This window comes from Bos indicus x Bos taurus, chromosome 19 (assembly GCF_003369695.1).
Source record: "Bos indicus x Bos taurus breed Angus x Brahman F1 hybrid chromosome 19, Bos_hybrid_MaternalHap_v2.0, whole genome shotgun sequence".
In the NCBI taxonomy this organism is placed as follows: Eukaryota; Metazoa; Chordata; class Mammalia; order Artiodactyla; family Bovidae; genus Bos; species Bos indicus x Bos taurus.
In genome coordinates this window covers 57578463-57597504 of record NC_040094.1, presented here as the reverse complement: position 1 = coordinate 57597504, position 19042 = coordinate 57578463, and the positions used below count along the sequence as shown (strand labels likewise).

Below are 19042 nucleotides of genomic sequence, written 5' to 3'. Positions count from 1 at the left end.
AGAGCAAGGTGAAGACTTGGGATGAGGGGGGCTCTGCAGAGATGTGTGGGGGCTGCCCTAACATCTATCCCAGGACCCCTCCCCCCCAAGGAAGAGGACCGAGTCCTCATAGATACAAAAAGTCCTTCTCCCGCCTCCACCCTCTTGCTCTCTCCACCCACCTGTGTCCCACCCCCACATGAGTAAAACAAGACATAGTCATGACAAAAACACAGAATGTTTTCTACAAAAATTATAATGAGCCTGCCGGAGGGGCGCTTCGTACAGTGGTGGGAATTGGGGAGCCTGCCCCACCCCAGCACTGGGAGGACCGGGAGGGCGCCGAAGCCATCTGTGGACAGGGAACTGGAGGGGAAGGCAGCTCCCAGCGCTCCTGGAAAGTTGCATCGGCACCTAAGGGCGGCCGCAGGCCCAGAGAACAGGCAGAAAGACTGAGGCGGGCTCAGGGCAGCCAAGCCTTCAGTGTGGGAGCAGGGGCCTTCTCCATCACACCCACCTCGGAGCATGTGTGTGCCTGGGGGCCATCCTCAAACACAGACACACCGCAGCGAGGCCTGTGGTGTTCTGTGGGGGTTCTCTCTCCCCTGCCCCAGCCAAGGGGCCCCAGGAAGGAGCAGCTGGGGGCTGTGGCAATGCCCCCCCCCAGTAGGAGCCGCTTCCCAAGCTGAAGATCAGAGATGGGGGGACCATTGTCGACAGAGAGCAAGGACGCATCCTCATGGGGGTATATGTGCCCCCTGTGTGTGGGCTTTAGTGACTCTCCCACACTCAGGACCTGGTCTGAGGACCCTCTGAGGCTGGCCTTTCCACCAACCTCACCAGCATGACAGGTCAGGGACTCTAGCTAAGCTCTCCCTCACCTGCTACCCATGCAGAACCAGAGAGGCACCCAGCGGCTTCCAGAGCTTGAGCGACATCCACCAACCAACCTCCTGACACAGAGCCCTGGGGGTCTGGGGACAATCAGAGCTTAGACTCTCCACATCCCCAAGGGTCCACCTCGCAGGCCTTGCCCACACTCGGCTGGACACCTGGCTACAACCAGTCTCTGCCTTCCTGGGCCTGCGGGACCCTGAACCAGTTGGCAGATGCCTTTGCCCGGCGCAGAGCATCCCCGCCGGGCCATAATACTGCAGCCAGTTGCTCTAGCACCTTGGATCCACGGCCCTGACCCTCTGGGGTCTTAGGCAGGGGGTAACAGGTTGGGTAACCAGGCTACACATCCGAGGATAGAGTGAGTGGAGAAGGTCGGCGTGGGGAGGGCCAAGTCAGGCTGGACCCCATGCCGGGGTATGCCAGAAGGGCACCAGTCGCCCCACCCCAGCCCAGCCTGGCACTCCAACCCCCCACCCCCAGCATGGCCGGTAGAAGGAGGGGAGTTAGCCATGCTCAGTGACAGGCAGGGGACTAAGCTCAGGCATTTGGCTGAAGAGTCTAGCTGGGAACCTCCTCCCTGGGGTGTATGTGGGGAGGGGAGGCAGCCCAAACCCTTCCTTCACAAAAAGGTAGGAGGTGAGTCAGCAGACTGAGCAAGATGACAGGACCCTTGGAGGAGAAGTGACGATGGACCATGGTCCCCAAGATAGGTGCCCCCACCCCCCCACACTTCCATGCAGCTCTAATGGGCACTGGGGCTGGCCTTCCACGAATGCACATGTCCTTTAAGGCCACTCAAACAGATGTGGCTTAGGGACCCTGAGACCCCTCAGAATTGATGTTCTGGGTCACTCTCTTGGCCTTCCAGGTGCCTGCAGGCCATACCCTCTGCTGCAGAGTGTGGACAGGCGTTCAAGAGAGATGACCCGCATGGTCCTTGCTCCGGGGAAGGGGCCGGGGAGCTGCAGGGCTGGCAACTGTGAGGACCTCGTGGTCCCCCTGTGGGTTGTGGCAACTTGCAACTCATTTTGGTCTGGGGAGAGGAGCCCCTGTTACCTGTGGAGAAACAGAAACAGACCTGAGCTAAGAGTCTTTGGAGGCACTACTTTAAGCCAAGACCAACTATTCTGCCCACTTACCTTCCCCGGGCAGGCTGATGGTCAGGGATGCAAAGAGTGGCCTCAGGGTGCCCTCCCATCCCCCAAACTCTAAACCAGACGCCTTTCCCCACCCCGCCACCCCCACCCAGCTGTGCAGCATAAAGGCCAGAGAGACCAAAAGGGGGCGGCAGCGTTTGCTGGGCTTGTGGGACGTTACGACGGAGAGTCAGGGCCAGGCGGGCCAACGATGCTGCCAGTGAGACGGCGGCCCTCGGCTCCCTTGTGGCTTTTTGAAGGTGACAACTCTGCCCTCAAGGCTGCTGTTGGCCCTGATGGGAGCATTTGCTCATGTTCCTGGTTCCAGGATTCAGGGACCAGCAGGTAAAATATCTGCCTTGAGGGTTTGGGCATCTGGAGAGGTGACTAACTGCCACACCCTCTATCCCATGGGAGTCACCCTGTCCCTAGGCTCTAGAGCCACAGGGATCAAGCCCGACTCTCCACTCAGCAGCAAAAGGACCTCCGGCGAGCTACTCTAACCCTCTGAACCTCCACTTGCTCACCTGTCAGATGGGGATGACATAGCCCCTTCACGTGAGAGCTGGGGAGAATTAACTGAGGGAACTTGCACAAGGGCATCTCTAGTACCCAGGAGATGGCAGCGCTCAAAACAGCCTGGCTGTGATTGCCACTGTGTCATCCGTAGGAAGACACCCATTTTTCTCCATTTTGACATCTTCAAAATTGAGATGCATTTGACATCAGCAATGTAAACTGGCAGCTTCTTTGTCAGAATTGGGGGTAAATAAGTGGTTTCCCTGATGGCTCAGTTGGTAAAGAATCTGCCTGCAATGCAGGAGACCAGAGTTCGATCCTTAGGTCGGGAAGATCCTCTGGAGAAGGAAATGGCAACCCACTTCAGTATTCTTGCCTGGGAAATCCCAAGGACAGAGGAGGCTGGTGGGCTACAGTCCACGGGGTCACAAGAGTCGGACAGGGCTTAGCGACTCAACTTCAACTTCTTCAAGTGGAAAGTGTTAGTTGCTCAGTCGCGTGGGACTCTTTGGGACCCCAGGGACTATAGTCTGCCGGGTTCCTCTGTCCATGGAATTCTCCAGGCAAGAATACTGGAGTGGGTGGCCATGCCCTTCTCCAGGGGATCCTCCCCTCCAAGGGATTGAACCCGGGTCTCCTGCATTGCAGGCAGATTCTTTACCATCTGAGCCACCAGGGAAGGCCCGGTAAATAAGTGGGGCCTCTTGTAATTGATGACCACCTGGTTATTACCTCCCCCGCCTCCCCAAACGGCAGATCCACCCACCCCAGGGAGTTACACACAAGCCCTCTCTTCCCATCCCTGCCGAGGCGCTGTGCACTCACAGCTCGGTGTCCTCCAGGGCCGGCGGGCGCTCCAGCGCCTGCCTCCGCCTCCGCACGGCGCCCAGGATCTTCTTGCGGGGCCCCAGGGGCACGCTGATGCTGCGGAGGTCGAGGTCCGAGCAGAGCATGAGCGCCTCCAGGTCTATCTTCTCCTGCCGCAGGAGGGAGGTGAAGTCCTCCATGTGCAGGGAGGCCAGGAACGTTTCCAGCGGGCTGGTCTCGGGCTCCAGGTCCTCATCCAGGCCCAAGTCCAGCTCGTCCCAGGGCAGCTCCTCCCCGCAGCTGCGGTCCTGCAGGCTGTTGGCACTGCCCAGGCTGTCGTCGTCGAGGCTGGCGGAGCTTTGCAGCCGCCCCCGCGGCGGGCCCGCGCCGTCTAGTGCCGCGTCCTCGCGGCCCAGGCCGTGCAGCCCGCTGCTCAGGTAGTTCCTGCGGAACACCATGGTGCCCAGGCCCGGGCGGGTAAACAGGGAGTCGTGGCCGGAGTCGGTGCTGACCTCCGAGTGCGCAGGCTCGGCCGCCAGCGTGGCATGGGAGACGCTGTCCTCGTCGGAGAGGAACATGTCCCGGAGCGGGGCGCGGCCCCACTCCTTGGGGTTGGCGTAGGTGCCCTGGCGCACGAACATCACGTCGCTGCCCAGCTGCAGGCCAGAGAGCGAGCGCACACTCTTGCGTCCGTCCTCGGAGATCTTGAAGGTGCCCTCACCGCCCTGCTTGCGCCGCTCCAGCTTCCGCTGGATCTTGGTCTTGCCCGCCTTGGCGGTGCCGTGCAGGGTGGCCTGCGAGTAGGGCAGGTGGCCGGCGAGCGCCAGATGCTGCAGCCGGCCGCTCAGGGTGCTGGACGTGAGGCTGGAGAAGCTGAGCGAGTCGGCACGCTCGGCCAGCTCGCGCCGGAAGCGCCGCTCCATGCGCTCGTGGTGCTTGCGCTGCAGCTTGGCGCACTCGCGGATGCGCCGCTCCGCCTCGCGGAAGGCCTTGTCCTTCAGCTTGCCCACCAGCTTGGGGCTGAGGCTGCTCTGCTTGGCCGCGATGGAGTCCAGGTAGCGCACGCACTCCATGTGGCCCTTCATGGCGGCCATGTCCAGAGGCGTGTGGTAGTCGTTGTCCAGGCACCAGATGTTGGCCCCGAAGGACACCAGGAAGGAGAGGCAGTGCAGGTGGCCATTGGCGGCCGCCAAGTGCAGGGGCGTGTTGCCCCAGATGTCGCACTTGTCCGGGTCACCCCTGCGGGACGACACGCGGGGAGGGGTGAGGAGCCATCGCAAACTCAGGCCGACAGTCGGCAGGCAGCAGCTGCAGGCGCGGGAGGTGGCCGGCCTGGTTGAGCTCCCCCCGAGGCACCCCAGAGGGACTCGACGGCCTGAGATCGCTTCTCCGACTCCAGGACACCCGGGACTCGCAGCCCGGAGCCACTGCCCGCACCTAGAGTGAGCCCGCGGTTCCACGTGGCCCAGGCTCGCAGAGGGTGGGGCGACGGAGAAGGCGGGGCCAGGGCCGGGCCTTCCCCCGAGAGCACCGCGGGCTGGGAATCTCAGGGGATAAATATTTGATGCCCAGAGAGAAAGGAGTGAATTATTCATGGTGCCCAGCGGGGAGCTGGCCCAGAGAGGTGGTGGGCCAGGGCCGAGTGCGGGTCTCTCGGCAGGCGTGGGGAAAGCGGCTGCCAGTACAGGAGTGGTGTACTAGTGGTGTGTGCTGGGCCTGAGCCCCCGGGAGTGGGTGATCGGGTGCCTGCGTCTCCCCAGGACCGGCCACGTCTGCAGGGAGCAGGGCCAGGCCTGGCAAGCCCGCGTGTGAGAGCAGGTGTTGGGTCTTGGCCTGGGCCAGGAGGGGAGCGTGGGGGCAGCCAGGACCGGAGGGGAGGGGGCGGGCATCCTGCCACCTGGGCCCAGCTGCTGTCCAGTCCTGGGGCCACTGCATCTTCATGAGCCCCGGGATGCAGGCTGGCTTGGGCCTGTCAGGGGGACCCACGCAGCCCCTCCTTGCTAGACTGTTTCCCCTCCTCCACACTCGCCCTCTCCCTCAAGGGCCTAGCTCAGGCCCTCTGCCCCAAGCTAATGAGGAGGCCACCCCGCAGGGCTGGAGGAAGAATAGCTTCATTGTGTGACCGCTCCTCCTCCTACCCCGCAGCCCCCTCCTCATTGCCACTGCTGGTCTTCAGGTCCTGCATGTGGGAATGAGTTGCTGGGCAACAGGCCCACACCCCATCAAGCACCAGCCCTTGCCTTCCAGAGGAGCTGGGGGGCTTGGTGCACTCAGGGGGCCCCCTTTGTCCCCTCTTCCCATGAATTTCTCCAAGGGGCAAGCAGGATCACTGTACCCTCTTGGTGTGGACAGGGGCCAGTCCTGGCCTCTTGGAACGTGGCTCAGCTCCTAGTCTTGGGGGCTGCTGTCACCTGCTGCTGGGGCCTGGGGAGCAGCCATGGAGGGAGGGCAAAGGGGGGGGCTCCCCGCTCACCCCATGCTCCAGCTGCACGCCAGGGCCTGGCACCAAGCCAGCTGGGCCCCTTTGCCTGCACCATGATTTCCCAGGCCCTGAGATGTTCATGTTAACCCTCTAGGGGCATCTCTGCCCTCCCTTTGCCCCATCCAGGCCGCCCTGGTGTCCGGGTCAACCTGGCTTCTCTTTATTAAACCGCTGGGGCTGGCAAGTGGTTCACAGGGTCAGGCAGCCCCAGGGAGCCCAAGTCAGTAGCCCTGGGCACCACATCCCTCAACTGCTACTTCCAAACCCCTTCCCTGGCCCTGACACTTGGATGCAATGTCCACTTGTCCACCCTGGACAACTCCAAAGGGAGGGTGAGGGAGCCCGTGTAGGGGAGGGGGACAGAGGGAGCGAGTTAATGGGGTGGCTGAACCGAGTGGCATTTGGTCCTGCGGTCAGTGCCCATAAATCCCGGGAGTGAGCAGGGAGCGAGCCGTGTGAGAACAGTGTGTGGGGGCTGTGGGCACTGGCGGGGAAGACTCCTTGGGCCCCCGGCTGGGGGGTGGGGGTGGGCAGTGGGGAGGAGCTCCTTTGGCAGCCCCACTTGTGAGGTTTCTGCTCCTTTTCCTCCACTCTCTCATGCCCTTCGCTCTGTCGTCCTGGCACTACCCACCCAGGTGGCCCCTCCTGCTTTCTCCTCACTCTGAAGCCCCCACCCCCACCCCAGGCCCCCTCCTCTCTCAGTCCCACATCCAGGTCACAAATGTCACAGGCCTCAGCTTGTCTGCACCTCCCACAACTGCCAGTCTCCCAGGTCCCACCTTAGGGCCTTGTCCTAGGGAAGGACGTGACTCAGACGAGGTGCGGGGAAGATGCCATAGAATTGGGCGGGAGGTGATCTTAGGGGCTCCAGATGGGCCCTGAGGCTCTTGCCCTCCCCTAAGGGGCCTGGGCAGCCGGCACTCACCCCCGGCTCACAATGAGGCGCAGCGACTCCAGGTTGCCGTGGTAAGCGGCCCAGAGGGTGGGGGTCATGCCATCCTCGTCGGGGGCGTTCAGCTCCTTCCTGGTGGCCTCCTTGAGGAGTTCCAGGTAGCCGTCCCGAGCCGCCCGGTGGTACTGGTCGTTCATGGCGCCTGACTTGGACGGGGCGGGCCGGGGACACGGGGACGTGCCCCCCGCGGGGGAGGGCGGCGGGGTTAGAGCTGAGGCATGGGGCTGGGGGAGGGGGCCGGGCAGGGGCCGGGGCCGCCAGCCCCTGCCGCCGCAGACCGAGGACGGAGAGCTCCAGAACCGCCGCTACTCCGACATCTGAGCCGCGCACCCGGAGGGGAGGGTGCGGGGAAGACCGCCCGCCGCCCGGAAGGCCGCCCCGCGCTGCCCCTGGGTCCTAAACTCCCTGCTGCCGAGTGCACGGCAGTGACCCTGCCCCTGAGCCCACAGGACCGGCCCCTCTGCCAGAGGGTCACCCCTGCGTCCCGCCCCGGGAGGCCCAGTCTGGGGGCAGTTCGAGGTCTGTCCTCAAGACAGCCCAGTCGCGGCGGCCCCCGATGTCGCTACCCGTCGAGGGAACGGGCCAAGGACTGGGGAGGGATGTCTGAGGGCTGTCCTGACCCCCCGCCCCCTGGACAGAGGGTCCAAGAAGGTTACGAGGACCGATCGCCAGACGGTCAGCGATCCGCACTCAGCTGTCCAGGCCGCCCCCTGCCCGCCCTGTCCAGTAGAGGGCGCTGGAAGACTGGCCAGGGACTTGATACCCAAGTGCGCCCTCGCAGCATCCGCCGGAGCAGGGATGCGGGAAGCGCTAGAGGAAGACCGGACTTGGAGTCCTGCTGAGGGTGCCCGGCGCGGGGGGCGGGGGGGGGGGGCGGGGAGGAAGGGGCATTAGGGTCCCGATCTTGGGGCGGCAATAGAGGAGCACAAAGGTAAGGGCCGCCGGGGCTGGGGGCGCGTCGGGGTGCCCGCGAGCCCTTGGGGCGTCTGTTGAGCGTCGGCTTTCGGGGCTCTGGGTGTCGGGATCGCGGGGCGCCAGGGCGCGGTGGGCGCCGGGGGCGGGGTGTCCTCTGGGTGCCGCACTGCGGGGCCGCGCCCGAGCCGGGCTGCGCCGAGGTGACAGGGCGGCGGGGGAGGGGGCGCCTCTTAACGGGTAAATATAAATCTCACCTTATCTGGCTCCCGCACGCTCTTCCCTAAATTCAGCCCGGAAAAAAGATGGATCATGTGAGTGAGACTGAGAGGTTTATGGAGCTGAGCTCCCGCGGCTGTAAATCACCCTGCCCTCCCCGGTATAAAGCACCCGTCCAGCCCGGCGTCAGAGAGAGGACGCGCTCGCCGCCCCCTGACCCCCAGCTCAGCGCGGGCTCCCGGCCCAGTCAGGTGGGTGCCCCTGGGGGCTAGCCGGCCGACGCATCTGGGGGGTGGGGGACCTTGGACGGGGTCCGACGGGGCCGCAGCCGCCTCTCCTTCCCTCCGCGTCGAGCGCGAGACCCGCACGGTCGGCTTCTCTCTCCCGCTTCCGCGCGCACCCCGCAGCCCCCACCCTCTGCGCGGGCGAGGAGCTCCCCCAACCCCGGTCCCCAAATATAGGGATAAGATGCAGCAGGGAGAGCCCTCGAAGCTGACCTGGGTCCTGTCTGCTCCCCACCACAGTGACCCCTCCAACCTCCTCCAGTGGCCCTGCCATGTCCACGGAGCTGCCCTCGGACCCCAAGGAGAGCCCGCCGGCACCGCGGCCGGCGCCTCGCGAGGTCTGGAAGAAGGGTGGCCGCCTGCTGTCGGTGCTGCTGGCGGTGAACGTGCTGCTGCTCGCCTGCACGCTCATCAGCGGCGGCGCCTTCAACAAGGTGGCGGTGTACGACACCGACGTGTTCGCGCTGCTCACCACCATGCTGCTGCTGGCCATGGTCTGGATCCTCTTCTACCTCCTGGGCACCGCGCGCTGCCCCAACGGCGTCCCCTACCGGGACGCGCACGCAGGGCCCATCTGGCTCCGAGGTGCGGGGGCGGGGGGAGGCGGGAGCGGGGGTGGGGCGGGCCAGGGTGGGAGCGGGAGGCTGGGGAGCTCTCGCAGGAACCTCTGGGGGCTCTTGGAGGTAGACTGTTGAGAAGTGTGCCTCCCCGCGCCGCCCCCCTCTCCAGCACTGCCCAGGACTAGACGTGCCTGAGGATGAGGTGGGCTGCGATTGGGGGAGAAGAGGAAGGGAAAGAGTCCTGGAAAAGGGATGCAGAGAGGGCTGGAAAGGAACTTCACTGCCCTGTCTAAAGATTGAAAGAAGGTGATCATGGAAGAGACTTTGATGGAGAGCGCAGAACAGATGATTGTTGCAGTTGAGAGAGCCTATCTAGGGCCCTTTATCTTATCCATACAGCCACAGGTGGGGGCTTAATCGGACATCCATCCATCCACTCAGTCAATCATATACTCATCCTTCCACCCACTCATTCATCATCCACCTGTCCACCTAGCTATCCATCCATCCATCCTCTCACCTACCCCTTCATCCATGGATCCACCCCGTCATCCCATTACTTAGCCATCCGTCCTCAAATCTACAATCCCTCTCTCCTGTCTCTCTGATCCACCCCCACCCCTCATTCCCAGGCGGGCTGGTGCTGTTTGGTATCTGCACTCTCATCATGGATGTCTTCAAGACCGGCTACTACTCCAGTTTCTTTGAGTGCCAGTCAGCCATCAAGATCCTGTACCCTCTCACCCAGGCTGTGTTTGTCATTGTCCAGGTGGGTGGGAGGAGTGTCCTTGAGTGTGGTGGCAAGGAGCCAAGGCCTGGGGTCAGGAGGTCTGAGCTCCACTCCTCTTTTACACTGAGCAATTAATTAAGGCGGGGATAGGACTGTAGTGAAGATCACAAGTCCATAAATCTGGAAGCGGCTGGTAATGAAGTAATATCCAAATGTGAGTGCCTGCTTCAGGGCCCTGCAATTTCATTTCAACCTAAGTGGTGCCGGTAGTTAACACCTAGGAGGCGTCATTTGTGGCAGCTGCTCTGTCGCTAGAACTGCCCTGCCTTCCTTGGCGGCTCATAGAGGACATAGGTCTCAGCTCAGGGTCGTACCATGGGCATGGCCAGTTTGGCCTCAGCCATGTCCCCTGTATTCTGAATTTGTTCAGAAAATAGGGTATCCTGTACATGGGATTCTTCAAACAAATTCAAGTTTTTATTTGTTGCATAAATAAGCCCTGGAGAGATCTGACCGAGCTGAGGCAGGGCTGGTTTGAGCACAGACCTCAGCCCAGAATGACCACACGCATGGTTCCCTCTCTTGAAGCATCGTCCACGCTGCCCAGGCTTCCACACTTTAACACACTTATGACCTTGGCATTTACATAGTTTTAATTTTACATTTTATGACTTTAAAGAACACTCAGGCAAAATGGAAAATAAAGCTACCCCAACATCAATAACCCTGGAGAAGGAAATGGCAACTCACGCCAGTACTCTTGCTTGGGAAAGCCCATGGACAGAGGAGCCTGGCAGGCTACAGTCTATGGGGTCACAAAGTGTCGGACATGACTTGGCAACCAAACAGCAACAACACTGATAAACACCAGAGCAAGGATTTGTGGGCATCCAGGTGATGGGGAGGACCTGCAGGGCGACAGGATGAGGATGGGGTGGGAGGATGCTGCCTAAGTGGAGTGGAGAAGCCCTGAGATTCTTTTTACCTGGAACAAGACCTAACCTGAGGCTGACCCTGCACCCAGGAATAAATAACTAGGCTCAAAACTGCACTCCCTCCACCCTGCGAAGGAACAGAAAACAGAGACAGAGAATTTACTGGTGGCATTTTGCAAACTTTTAAAGATCAGAGAAGTATTTGGTACTGATTGCCCCATAGAATAGAAAGAGAGAAACTCATCTCACACTGTAAAGCTGAAATAAACGTGATCACGCAGTCGGAGAGTTCCTGAGGCAGAGCGGACATAGTGCCAAGCGTGGGCCTGGCTGCTCCCAGGGTGAGCCCACCTGCGGAGTAGATGACACCACCACTCTCTCTCAACACAGACTTACTTTCTCTGGGTCTCCGCCAAAGACTGTGTTCACACCCACCTGGATCTGACTCGGTGAGTGCCTGCTCCACGCCTGTGGCCCAGTGCCCATGCCCAGGTGCTCAGCTCACCTGGCATGAGATGGGGGCTCCCCAGCCTGGGGCATGGGTCCTCTTTCTGCCCCCAGATGGGTCTTCAGTCGAGGCCCTCTCGCTTTGTAAGCCCGGCTTCCACCAGCCTGTGCTATGGGGGTGGGGGGTACTTGGTAGGATGATGTGTGTCATGGACAAACGTCCTCTCCCTTAGAGGAGGAAGCAGAGTGGCCCTTGGACACCCCCAGCTCTCTCAGGAGGCATCTCAGCCAGGCTGTCTTCCTTCCAAACTCATCTTCTCTGCTCACATGGGGGCTTGCCTGCTTCTTGCTTCTCAGCACCATCTCCCAGGATAGCCCCAGCTCTGCACCTTGCTGGGGACCCGACATGAGCCAGAGACTCTCAGTGACCTCTGCTCTCCGTCCCCAAACAGGTGCGGTCTCATGCTCACACTCACCACCAACCTGGCCATCTGGATGGCAGCCGTGGTAGATGAATCCGTGCACCAGTCTCACTCCCACAGCAGTTCTCACAGCAACACCAGCCATACCCGCCTTGCTCTGGACCGTGAGTGTGCACTCCGGATTAACCCTGGCCCCTTGGTGGCCAGGCCTTGGGCTGGGTGCTCTGTGGACCTGTAGAGGGCATGGAGGCACAGGAGGAGGCCAGAGGCCCCCTCCTGCTCCAGGCTATGCCTCTGAAGAAGTCTAGATATGGGTGACCCAGGAGGAAGAGTATGGGGAGATCTTTTTTTCTTTTTTTTAAAACCTTTTATTTTGTATTGGGGTAAAACCAATTAGGGCTTCCCAGGGGGTTCAGTGGGTAAAGAATCCACCTGCCAATGCAGAAGATGCAGGAGACTTGGGATCGATCCCCAGGTTGGGAAGATCCCCTGGAGGAGGGCATGGCAACCCACTCCAGTACTCTTGCCAGGGGAGTCCCGTGGACAGAGGAGCCTGGGCTACAGTCCCTAGGGTCGCAAAGAATCTGACACAGCTGAAGCCACTGAACACACACGCACACAGCCAATTAACAGACTATGCTGTGACAGTTTCAGGTGGACAGCAAAGGGACTCAGCCACACATAGACGTGTATCCATTCTCCTCCAAACTCTCCTCCCATCCAGGCCGAAAGGGACATTTTTTCATCCTGGATGGTACAGCCTTGGTCCCACTGTCCAGGTCTCCATGCCACCAGAGGAGGGATTCGGGCTCCAGAGACAAAGGGCATGGCTGAGCAAGCTGGAGAGAGCAGATGGGAGGCAGGGCTGCTCAGTGGTGGAAGCGCAGGATGAGAACAGAGTGTCTGGCAAGGAGGAGAAGGCAGAAATAATAATCGTGATGATGATGGTGACCATTCACGGAGCACTATACGTCAGGCGCTGTGCTAAGTGTCTTAAACACCATCTTGCTTAACCATTGCAACCTCCCTATGAGATGGGTACCATTAGTATTCCCATTTTACAGATGCAGAGACTAAGGCATAGAGAGGTTAAGTAGCTTGCCCAAGGTCACAGAGCTTGACAACGGAGAACTAGCATTAAGACCCATCTTTGCTTTGAATCATCAGAAAGATCCCCTGGAGACAGAAATGGCCACCCACTCCAGTATTCTTGCCTGGAGAATCCCCTGGACAGAGGAGACTGAGGGGCTACGGTCAATAGGGTCGCAAAGAGTCGGATGTGACTGAACACACAGTATGCTATGGTGAAGAACAGGCCCACAGTCCCCCGGTCCCGGTTCTCTGGACTTCTTTAGGGCCCCCCACCGCCAAGATCAGACTAGATGACCAAACCTGCTCGGACCTGGAGACACACGCACACCCCGCATAGCAGGGTCCCGGAGTGGAAAATGTGGATCCAGGAGATCCCAGGCAAGCAGGCTGACAGAGGGCCGCCTTCCACATACAGAGGGCTCCTGAGGATGGTTGGAACCAGCCCGGGGAGGTGGATGACCTAAAATGCTGGGACTGCAGGGGTACAGAGAGGCGCCCGGCGAGGTACCTGCCTCGGGGGTGAGAGTCACAGCATTTGTATCAACTCCGCCATCACAAGCCACTTGCCCTCAGTGAGCCTCAGTTCCTTTCTCTGCAAAACCAGCGGAGATAGTTCTGGGGATCAAAAGAGATGTCTGCCAAGGCCCGAGGTATCCTACACAGCAGAGTACACTCTGGATGTGGAACGAGATTCCCATCAGTACGGTACAAACCGAAGTGACAGAAGGTCCTGGCCAGGACCTGGGCGCAGCAGGTGCTTTCTGGCTGAGGCAGATGCTGGAGAGAGAGGTGAGGAAGCTTCGAGTTTAGGGGTTGCCCGGGGGGCCACCTTCTATTAGGACCGGAGCCTTGCCTGTCTTGAGCAAGTCATGACTGGCGGGGAAGGTTTGGCAGTGTGTTTCTGCAGGAATGGGATGGGATGAAGCAGGCAGTTCTGCAGTTGAGATTTTTGTTTTAACTTTATTTACTTATATATTTATTTATTTTTATTTTGCCTGTGCTGGGTCTGTTCCAGCACACAGGCTTTCGCTAGTTGCAGCTCACCAGGGCTTCTCTTACTGCAGCGCACAGGCTCCAGAGCATACGGGTTCTCTAGTTGTGGCCCTCTGGACTTAGCTGCCTCGCAGCATGTGAGATCTTAATTCTCCGACCAGGGATTGGACCTGCATTGGAAGGCGGCTTCTGCACCGCTAGAGCATCAGGGAAGTCCCCCAGATTTTTGTTGTTGTTGTTGATTGAGCCCTGGATATTGTTCAAGGACGTGCCCCACGGTCTCTGGCACACAGTAGGTGCTCAGTAAATACTTGTGGCATGAATGAACGTGCCAGGCCCTGTGTAGGCATTTGGGGTATGGTGGTGGCAGCTCAAAAGCCTGCCCTTCCAAAGGTCACTGTCCAAGGGTGAGGCTCTTCAGATGGGGTGCCTCCGGGAAGGTGGGAGGGCAGTGCCGCTGCATGCCATCTCTCCACAGTGGAGCGTGCGAGCAGCGCGGTCGGGGGAGACTGCTCCTGCGACACGGCGGTCTGCCAGATCTTCCAGCAGGGCTACTTCTACCTGTACCCCTTCAACATCGAGTACAGCCTCTTCGCCTCCACCATGCTCTACGTCATGTGGAAGAACGTGGGCAGGCTGCTCGCCTCCTCCACCCCCAGCCACAGCCACGCCCCGTCACCCGTCAGCCTCTTCCGGGAGACCTTTTTCGCCGGCCCGGTCCTGGGCCTGATGCTCTTCGTGGTGGGGCTGGCCGTGTTCATCATCTACGAGGTGCAAGTGAGCGGGGAGCAGAGCCGCACCCAGCAGGCCCTGGTCACCTACTACAGCTTCAACATCGTCTGTCTGGGGCTCATGACCTTGGTCAGCCTGAGTGGCTCGGTCATCTACCGCTTCGACCGCCGGGCCATGGACCAGCACAAGAACCCTACACGCACCCTGGACGTGGCCCTGCTGATGGGCGCCGCCCTGGGCCAGTATGCCATCTCCTACTACTCCATCGTGGCTGTGGTGGCAGGCACCCCCAGGGACCTGCTGGCGGGGCTCAACCTAGCCCACGCTCTGCTCATGATCGCCCAGCACACCTTCCAGAACGTCTTCATCATTGAGAGCCTCCACCGGGGCCCCCCCAGCGCTGAGCCTCATGACACGCCCCCCAAGGAGCCCTGCCATGGCCTGACCTTTGCCAACCTGGACGCCCTCCACACCTTGCCCGCCTGCCAGCCCACCCCCAGGCTGGTTGGCCCCAGCCCAGCAGGACCTCAGGAGGCTGCGAGCATCATCGTGGCCCCCAGGAGCCACTGGAGACGCCGGTGCTTGAAGGACATTTCCCTGTTTCTCCTGCTCTGCAACATCATTGTGAGTACCCAGGCGGGGACGGGGGTGGGCTCCGGGTTGGAGAAAGCCAAGGGAAAATGCTCTTTTTATGGTTTCTTCACCTGGCCTTCTCTGTCTTGCTCCCATCTCCTTGGAAGCATCCTATGCCTCTCGAGGAAAGAAGCAGGTTCAGGGAAGGTTGAGAGCAGCCCCGGGGCAGACAGCATCTCAGGGCATACAGAGAGAATGAGATGGCAGCATTCTGGCCTCGAGGCTGCGGATAGAGCTGGTAGGGTCCCAGGGAATGCTGACATGGGGCTGGGAGGAGGTGAGAGGGAGCTGGGGTGGGGTGGGGGGGACCTCGCTCCCAAATGGAAGGTGTGACTGCTCCTGGGAACTTGTGACCAGCCTACTTCTTAGAATAATCGGAGCAGCGACAGGAAGTGGCAGGGACCAGTGTACGTGTGAGTGGTCTGTCAGCAGAGTGCAGTGGCGGGCTGGCCGGGAGAGGAGCACCCACAGCAGCCACCCCCTCCCCAGCGAGTCCGAAAAGCCCCTTTCTTATTTTTTTATTTTATTTATTTGTTTATTTATTTATTTTTTGGCTGCACTGGCTCAGCATGTGGGATCTTCATTCCCCAGCCAGGGATCAAATCCACACCCGCTTCCTTGGAGGGCAGAGTCTTAACCATTGGACCACCAGGGAGGTGCCAACCTCTTTCTAAGAGAAAGAGAAAGTGTTAGTCACTTAGTCATGTCCAACTCCTGTGATCTGCCAGGCTGTCCATGGGATTCTCCAGGCAAGAATACTGGAGTGGGTTGCCATGCCTTCCTCCAGGGGATCTTCCCAACCCAGGGATCGAACGCTGGTCTCCTGCACTGCAGACAGATTCTTTACCATCTGAGCCAAAAGAAAACTCCTCTGTATATAGTCCGGCTTCACCCAATATAAATATGCATTCTGTAGGAGAACACGCTTCCTGAAGGTGCATCCTCATAGAAAAATACTCCTAGTGTATAGCTCCAACCCAATAGAGAAAGGCCCCAGCGTAGAAAGAACCCTTGGGAGGGAAATCTCTAACAGAGAAACATGTTCCCCTGTGAATACATCCCAAACAGAGGGCACACCTCAGTGAAGTGTTGCTCAATATAAAGATAGTCCTTTTAGCTTTAACCTCTAACAGAAAAATACCTCTAACATAGAAAACAGCCTTAAATAGATGGGAATACAGGTATACCCCAACATAGAACACATCTCCAGAGGGGTTGCATTCCAGTGGGGGTCTACATGAAAACTGAGGTGCATTCTTGGCAAAGTCCCCACTTTGAATATTCCCCTCCTACTGGTAACTTAGGGCTTTTCAGATGGTGCAGTGGTGAAGAATCTGCCACCAATGCAGGAGATGCAGGAGGTTCGGTCCCTGGTTTGGGAAGACCCCCTGGAGCAGGAAATGGCAACCCACTCCAGTATCTTGCCTGGGAAGTCCCATGGACAGAGGAGCCTGGCGGGCTACAGTCGATGGTGGGGGTCGCAAAGAGTCGGACATGACTGAGCATGCACATAAGCACAAATAACTTATTTTGTTTTTAAAAAGGGTAGTCACCAATCTCTGACGTAACAGTAGAAGCAGTAAGGACCGAAACCTCCTCCAGCCCTGGCCACTCCCTCACTTTCTCCCGAGGCCGAGCCTACAGGTTAAGAGTCACTTGGGAGGCCGCTTTTGCTCCAGGTATCTGAGTCTGGATCAGCTCTTAGAGTGTCATCTCCAATTCCATTTTATAGGACAGAGGCAGGCTCCGATTTGGGCTGTGATGTGCCTAAGGATGTGATTGGAGAGGGTCCAGCCTAGCTCAGAAGCTTTTTCTCTTTGCCTCACGCCCCATGCCTGAACCGTCTGGGTTCACAGCCAGAGATGAAGCAGGATTCCAGCTTCAACCTCCTCCCACACCTGGGAAGGGAGTGGGGAGTGGAGGGTGAAACTGGAGAGCGGAGCTCATAGAGAGCTGGGGTGGGGAAGCCTTCTGGCAGGATCCTGGCCCCCCTGCCCTGGGCCTGTCTGCTTCTACCACCCTCACCCACTGGCATCTCTCCAGGAGAGAGCTGCTGGTTTAACCATTTATTCCAAATTCTCATGTCACCTACTGAAACCTCTTCTCCTCTCTCCCCATCCCACGAGTGGACCATCCTGAGGGTGGTGCCTCAGCCTGGGGGTAGGCAAGCTCAGTTGGGCACATTTACTGAGTTCCCTTGTGAGTGCCAGGCTCTGCCCAAGGGGCTGCAGCCCCCGGCTCAGCAACACCCAGCCCTTGATAGCCACAAAACCAGAGGGCTGGGACCCGCATCCTGCCCCCCGCCCACAGAGTGACCCGCAGCCCCCCTCCCAGGCCAGGTCCTGACCCTCCTCTCTCCCCACAGCTGTGGATCATGCCTGCCTTTGGGGCCCGCCCTCACTTCAGCAACACCGTGGAGGTGGACTTCTATGGCTACTCCCTCTGGGCAGCCATCGTCAACATCTGCCTGCCTTTCGGCATCTTCTACCGCATGCACGCTGTCTCCAGCCTGCTGGAGGTCTACGTGATGTCCTGAAGCCCCGCTCAGGACCTCGGGGGGAGGAGCTCGGCTTGTGCACCCACCCAGTGACCCCCAGGAATGAACCCCAGGCTGGCAGTCACTGTGCCTCGTACTCTCCATTCCCGTCCCCACACTGGCCCCAGAGTGGCATTTTCACAAGAGTTATTTTTCCAGGATGAGTTTTTAGATCACCATCAGGACATGTACACTCACCCCAGCATGAGCCTGGGGGTGGGGCCGCTGGGGGAGGAGGAACCCCTGCTGCACCCCTTTCTAGGACCAGACAAGGTCTGGAAGCGGCCTTGGCTCTGGTTCCACCCCTACCTCAGCCCCGTGTCCTGGCCAGTGCTGCCGCCTGGATCTGGAAACAATAAACCTGATGCTGCCCTAGGCCACCTGGCTCCCCACTTCTTGTCTCAGCGCTCACCTCTAAGATGATTGCAGGAGGGGGGTCTTGGGGTCAAAGCTGCAAGGACCCCTGGAGATGTTGAGGTCTCAGGCTTCTCTGTGGGCAAGCCAAGTCTGAGTTACAGACTAGTACCTGGGTGGCTGGGAGCAGCTGGGTGGAGTCCCCAGGCTTCCACCTCTCTCTTCTCTTTATCCTCAAGTGACATAGACATTTTTTTAATGTGTTCCATGACACGTGAAAGGTTGGGAAGGACTGACTAATCCAACTGCCATTTTACAAAGAAGAAACCTGACGCCCAGAGGTATAGTGACTTGCCCACAGTCCCACAGCAAAAGGAAGCCAGCACTTTTCTACTAAAAATAATAATTTCCAAACTTTTCTTTCAAGCATCAGAGCATTTGTTTCCCCCTCAAATAAAACATTTCAGGGACTCACGTTTATAACACACGCTGATATAACCCAGTTTATAACCTGGCTGTTCTAGCTTAACAGGGGTTGGATGGCACAGCCCACCCCATCAGGGCCTCCCCTCACCCACCACCTGCCCCTCCTGCAGTCCCTGAGGCTCCTCTCCAAAGCCCTCTGGCTTCTACTCTACAAAAGATATAGAGTTGGGGGTGAATGTGAAGTGGGGACACCCGGGTGGGGCAGAGGACATGCGATCTCATTGTTCTCCCAGCCCTTCGACCCTCTCTGGAAGCCCCCCTATAAAATGATTTGATCCCAAAAAGGAGGGAGGGGGAGATAGAGAAGGAGAGACTGAGAAAGTCAGATGGTGCAAAGAGAGATGGCAAAGGAGGCGCCAGCAGTTAGCGGAGTCAGGAGAAGGGGGAACAGGTTGGGATGGGGCCTGGGGTGGGAGGAGACGGCATTTAGAGGGGAGAGTGAGAGCAACAGGGTCAGACCCACAGGGGACTTTGTAGAAAAACCTGCCAGGACTCCGCCAGAAGAACTAGGTGGGCAGGACGCCAGGCTCCAGGGAGAGCTGAGGAGGGCCAGAGGGGGCGCCCCCTGCCCTGTCGGAACCAGGTCTTTTTCGCCCCAAGTTCACGTTCGACTTAGGGGGAGAGAGGCTGAGGCAAGGCTGGTGCTAGGTGGGGTACGGGGAGGTGAGGGGCGGGGAGCGACCCCAGATCTATGGAGGACGGCTCATTCCCTGCTGGGCCACCAGAGGAAAGTGTGGCCTGAACCCCGCAAGGCCTCTACTTTGGCCTAAGGACATTGCACCCCACCCTACCCCTGCGCCGCGCGTCTGCACCGCCTCCGGCCCCGCCCTCCGGTCCAGCCGCCTCGCTATTGGCTGAGCCGTCCGGGGAGCCCCCGGCGGGGTAATTAATGAAGGATTAACGAGAGCCCCAAAGTCAACAGAAAAATCAATGGG

General features: G+C 59.4%; 2 protein-coding genes across 4 annotated transcripts; one reads left to right on the top strand and one right to left on the bottom strand.

The window, feature by feature from the left end:
- Positions 1-217: 217 nt before the first annotated feature.
- USH1G (USH1 protein network component sans) lies at positions 218-7131 on the bottom strand. 3 transcript variants are annotated; one of them, XM_027519107.1, is made up of 3 exons: positions 6746-7130; positions 3357-4577; positions 218-1932 (listed from the first exon to the last, which is right to left on the bottom strand). In XM_027519107.1, exons 1-3 carry the CDS (start codon positions 6907-6909, stop codon positions 1929-1931), a joined length of 1389 nt encoding a protein of 462 aa, XP_027374908.1. In that variant the 5' UTR covers positions 6910-7130; the 3' UTR covers positions 218-1928. The 3 variants fall into 3 exon arrangements, with proteins under 3 accessions (XP_027374908.1, XP_027374907.1, XP_027374909.1); XM_027519106.1 differs by having other exon boundaries at positions 3357-6839; XM_027519108.1 differs by lacking the exon at positions 218-1932 and having other exon boundaries at positions 3353-4577; positions 6746-7131.
- A 1303-nt stretch (positions 7132-8434) lies between these two features.
- OTOP2 (otopetrin 2) lies at positions 8435-17638 on the top strand. Its single transcript, XM_027518645.1, has 6 exons — positions 8435-8772; positions 9380-9516; positions 10803-10861; positions 11312-11445; positions 13845-14722; positions 17097-17638. The coding sequence occupies exons 1-6, from the start codon at positions 8460-8462 to the stop codon at positions 17265-17267; spliced, it is 1692 nt and encodes a 563-aa protein (XP_027374446.1). The 5' UTR covers positions 8435-8459; the 3' UTR covers positions 17268-17638.
- Positions 17639-19042: the final 1404 nt, after the last annotated feature.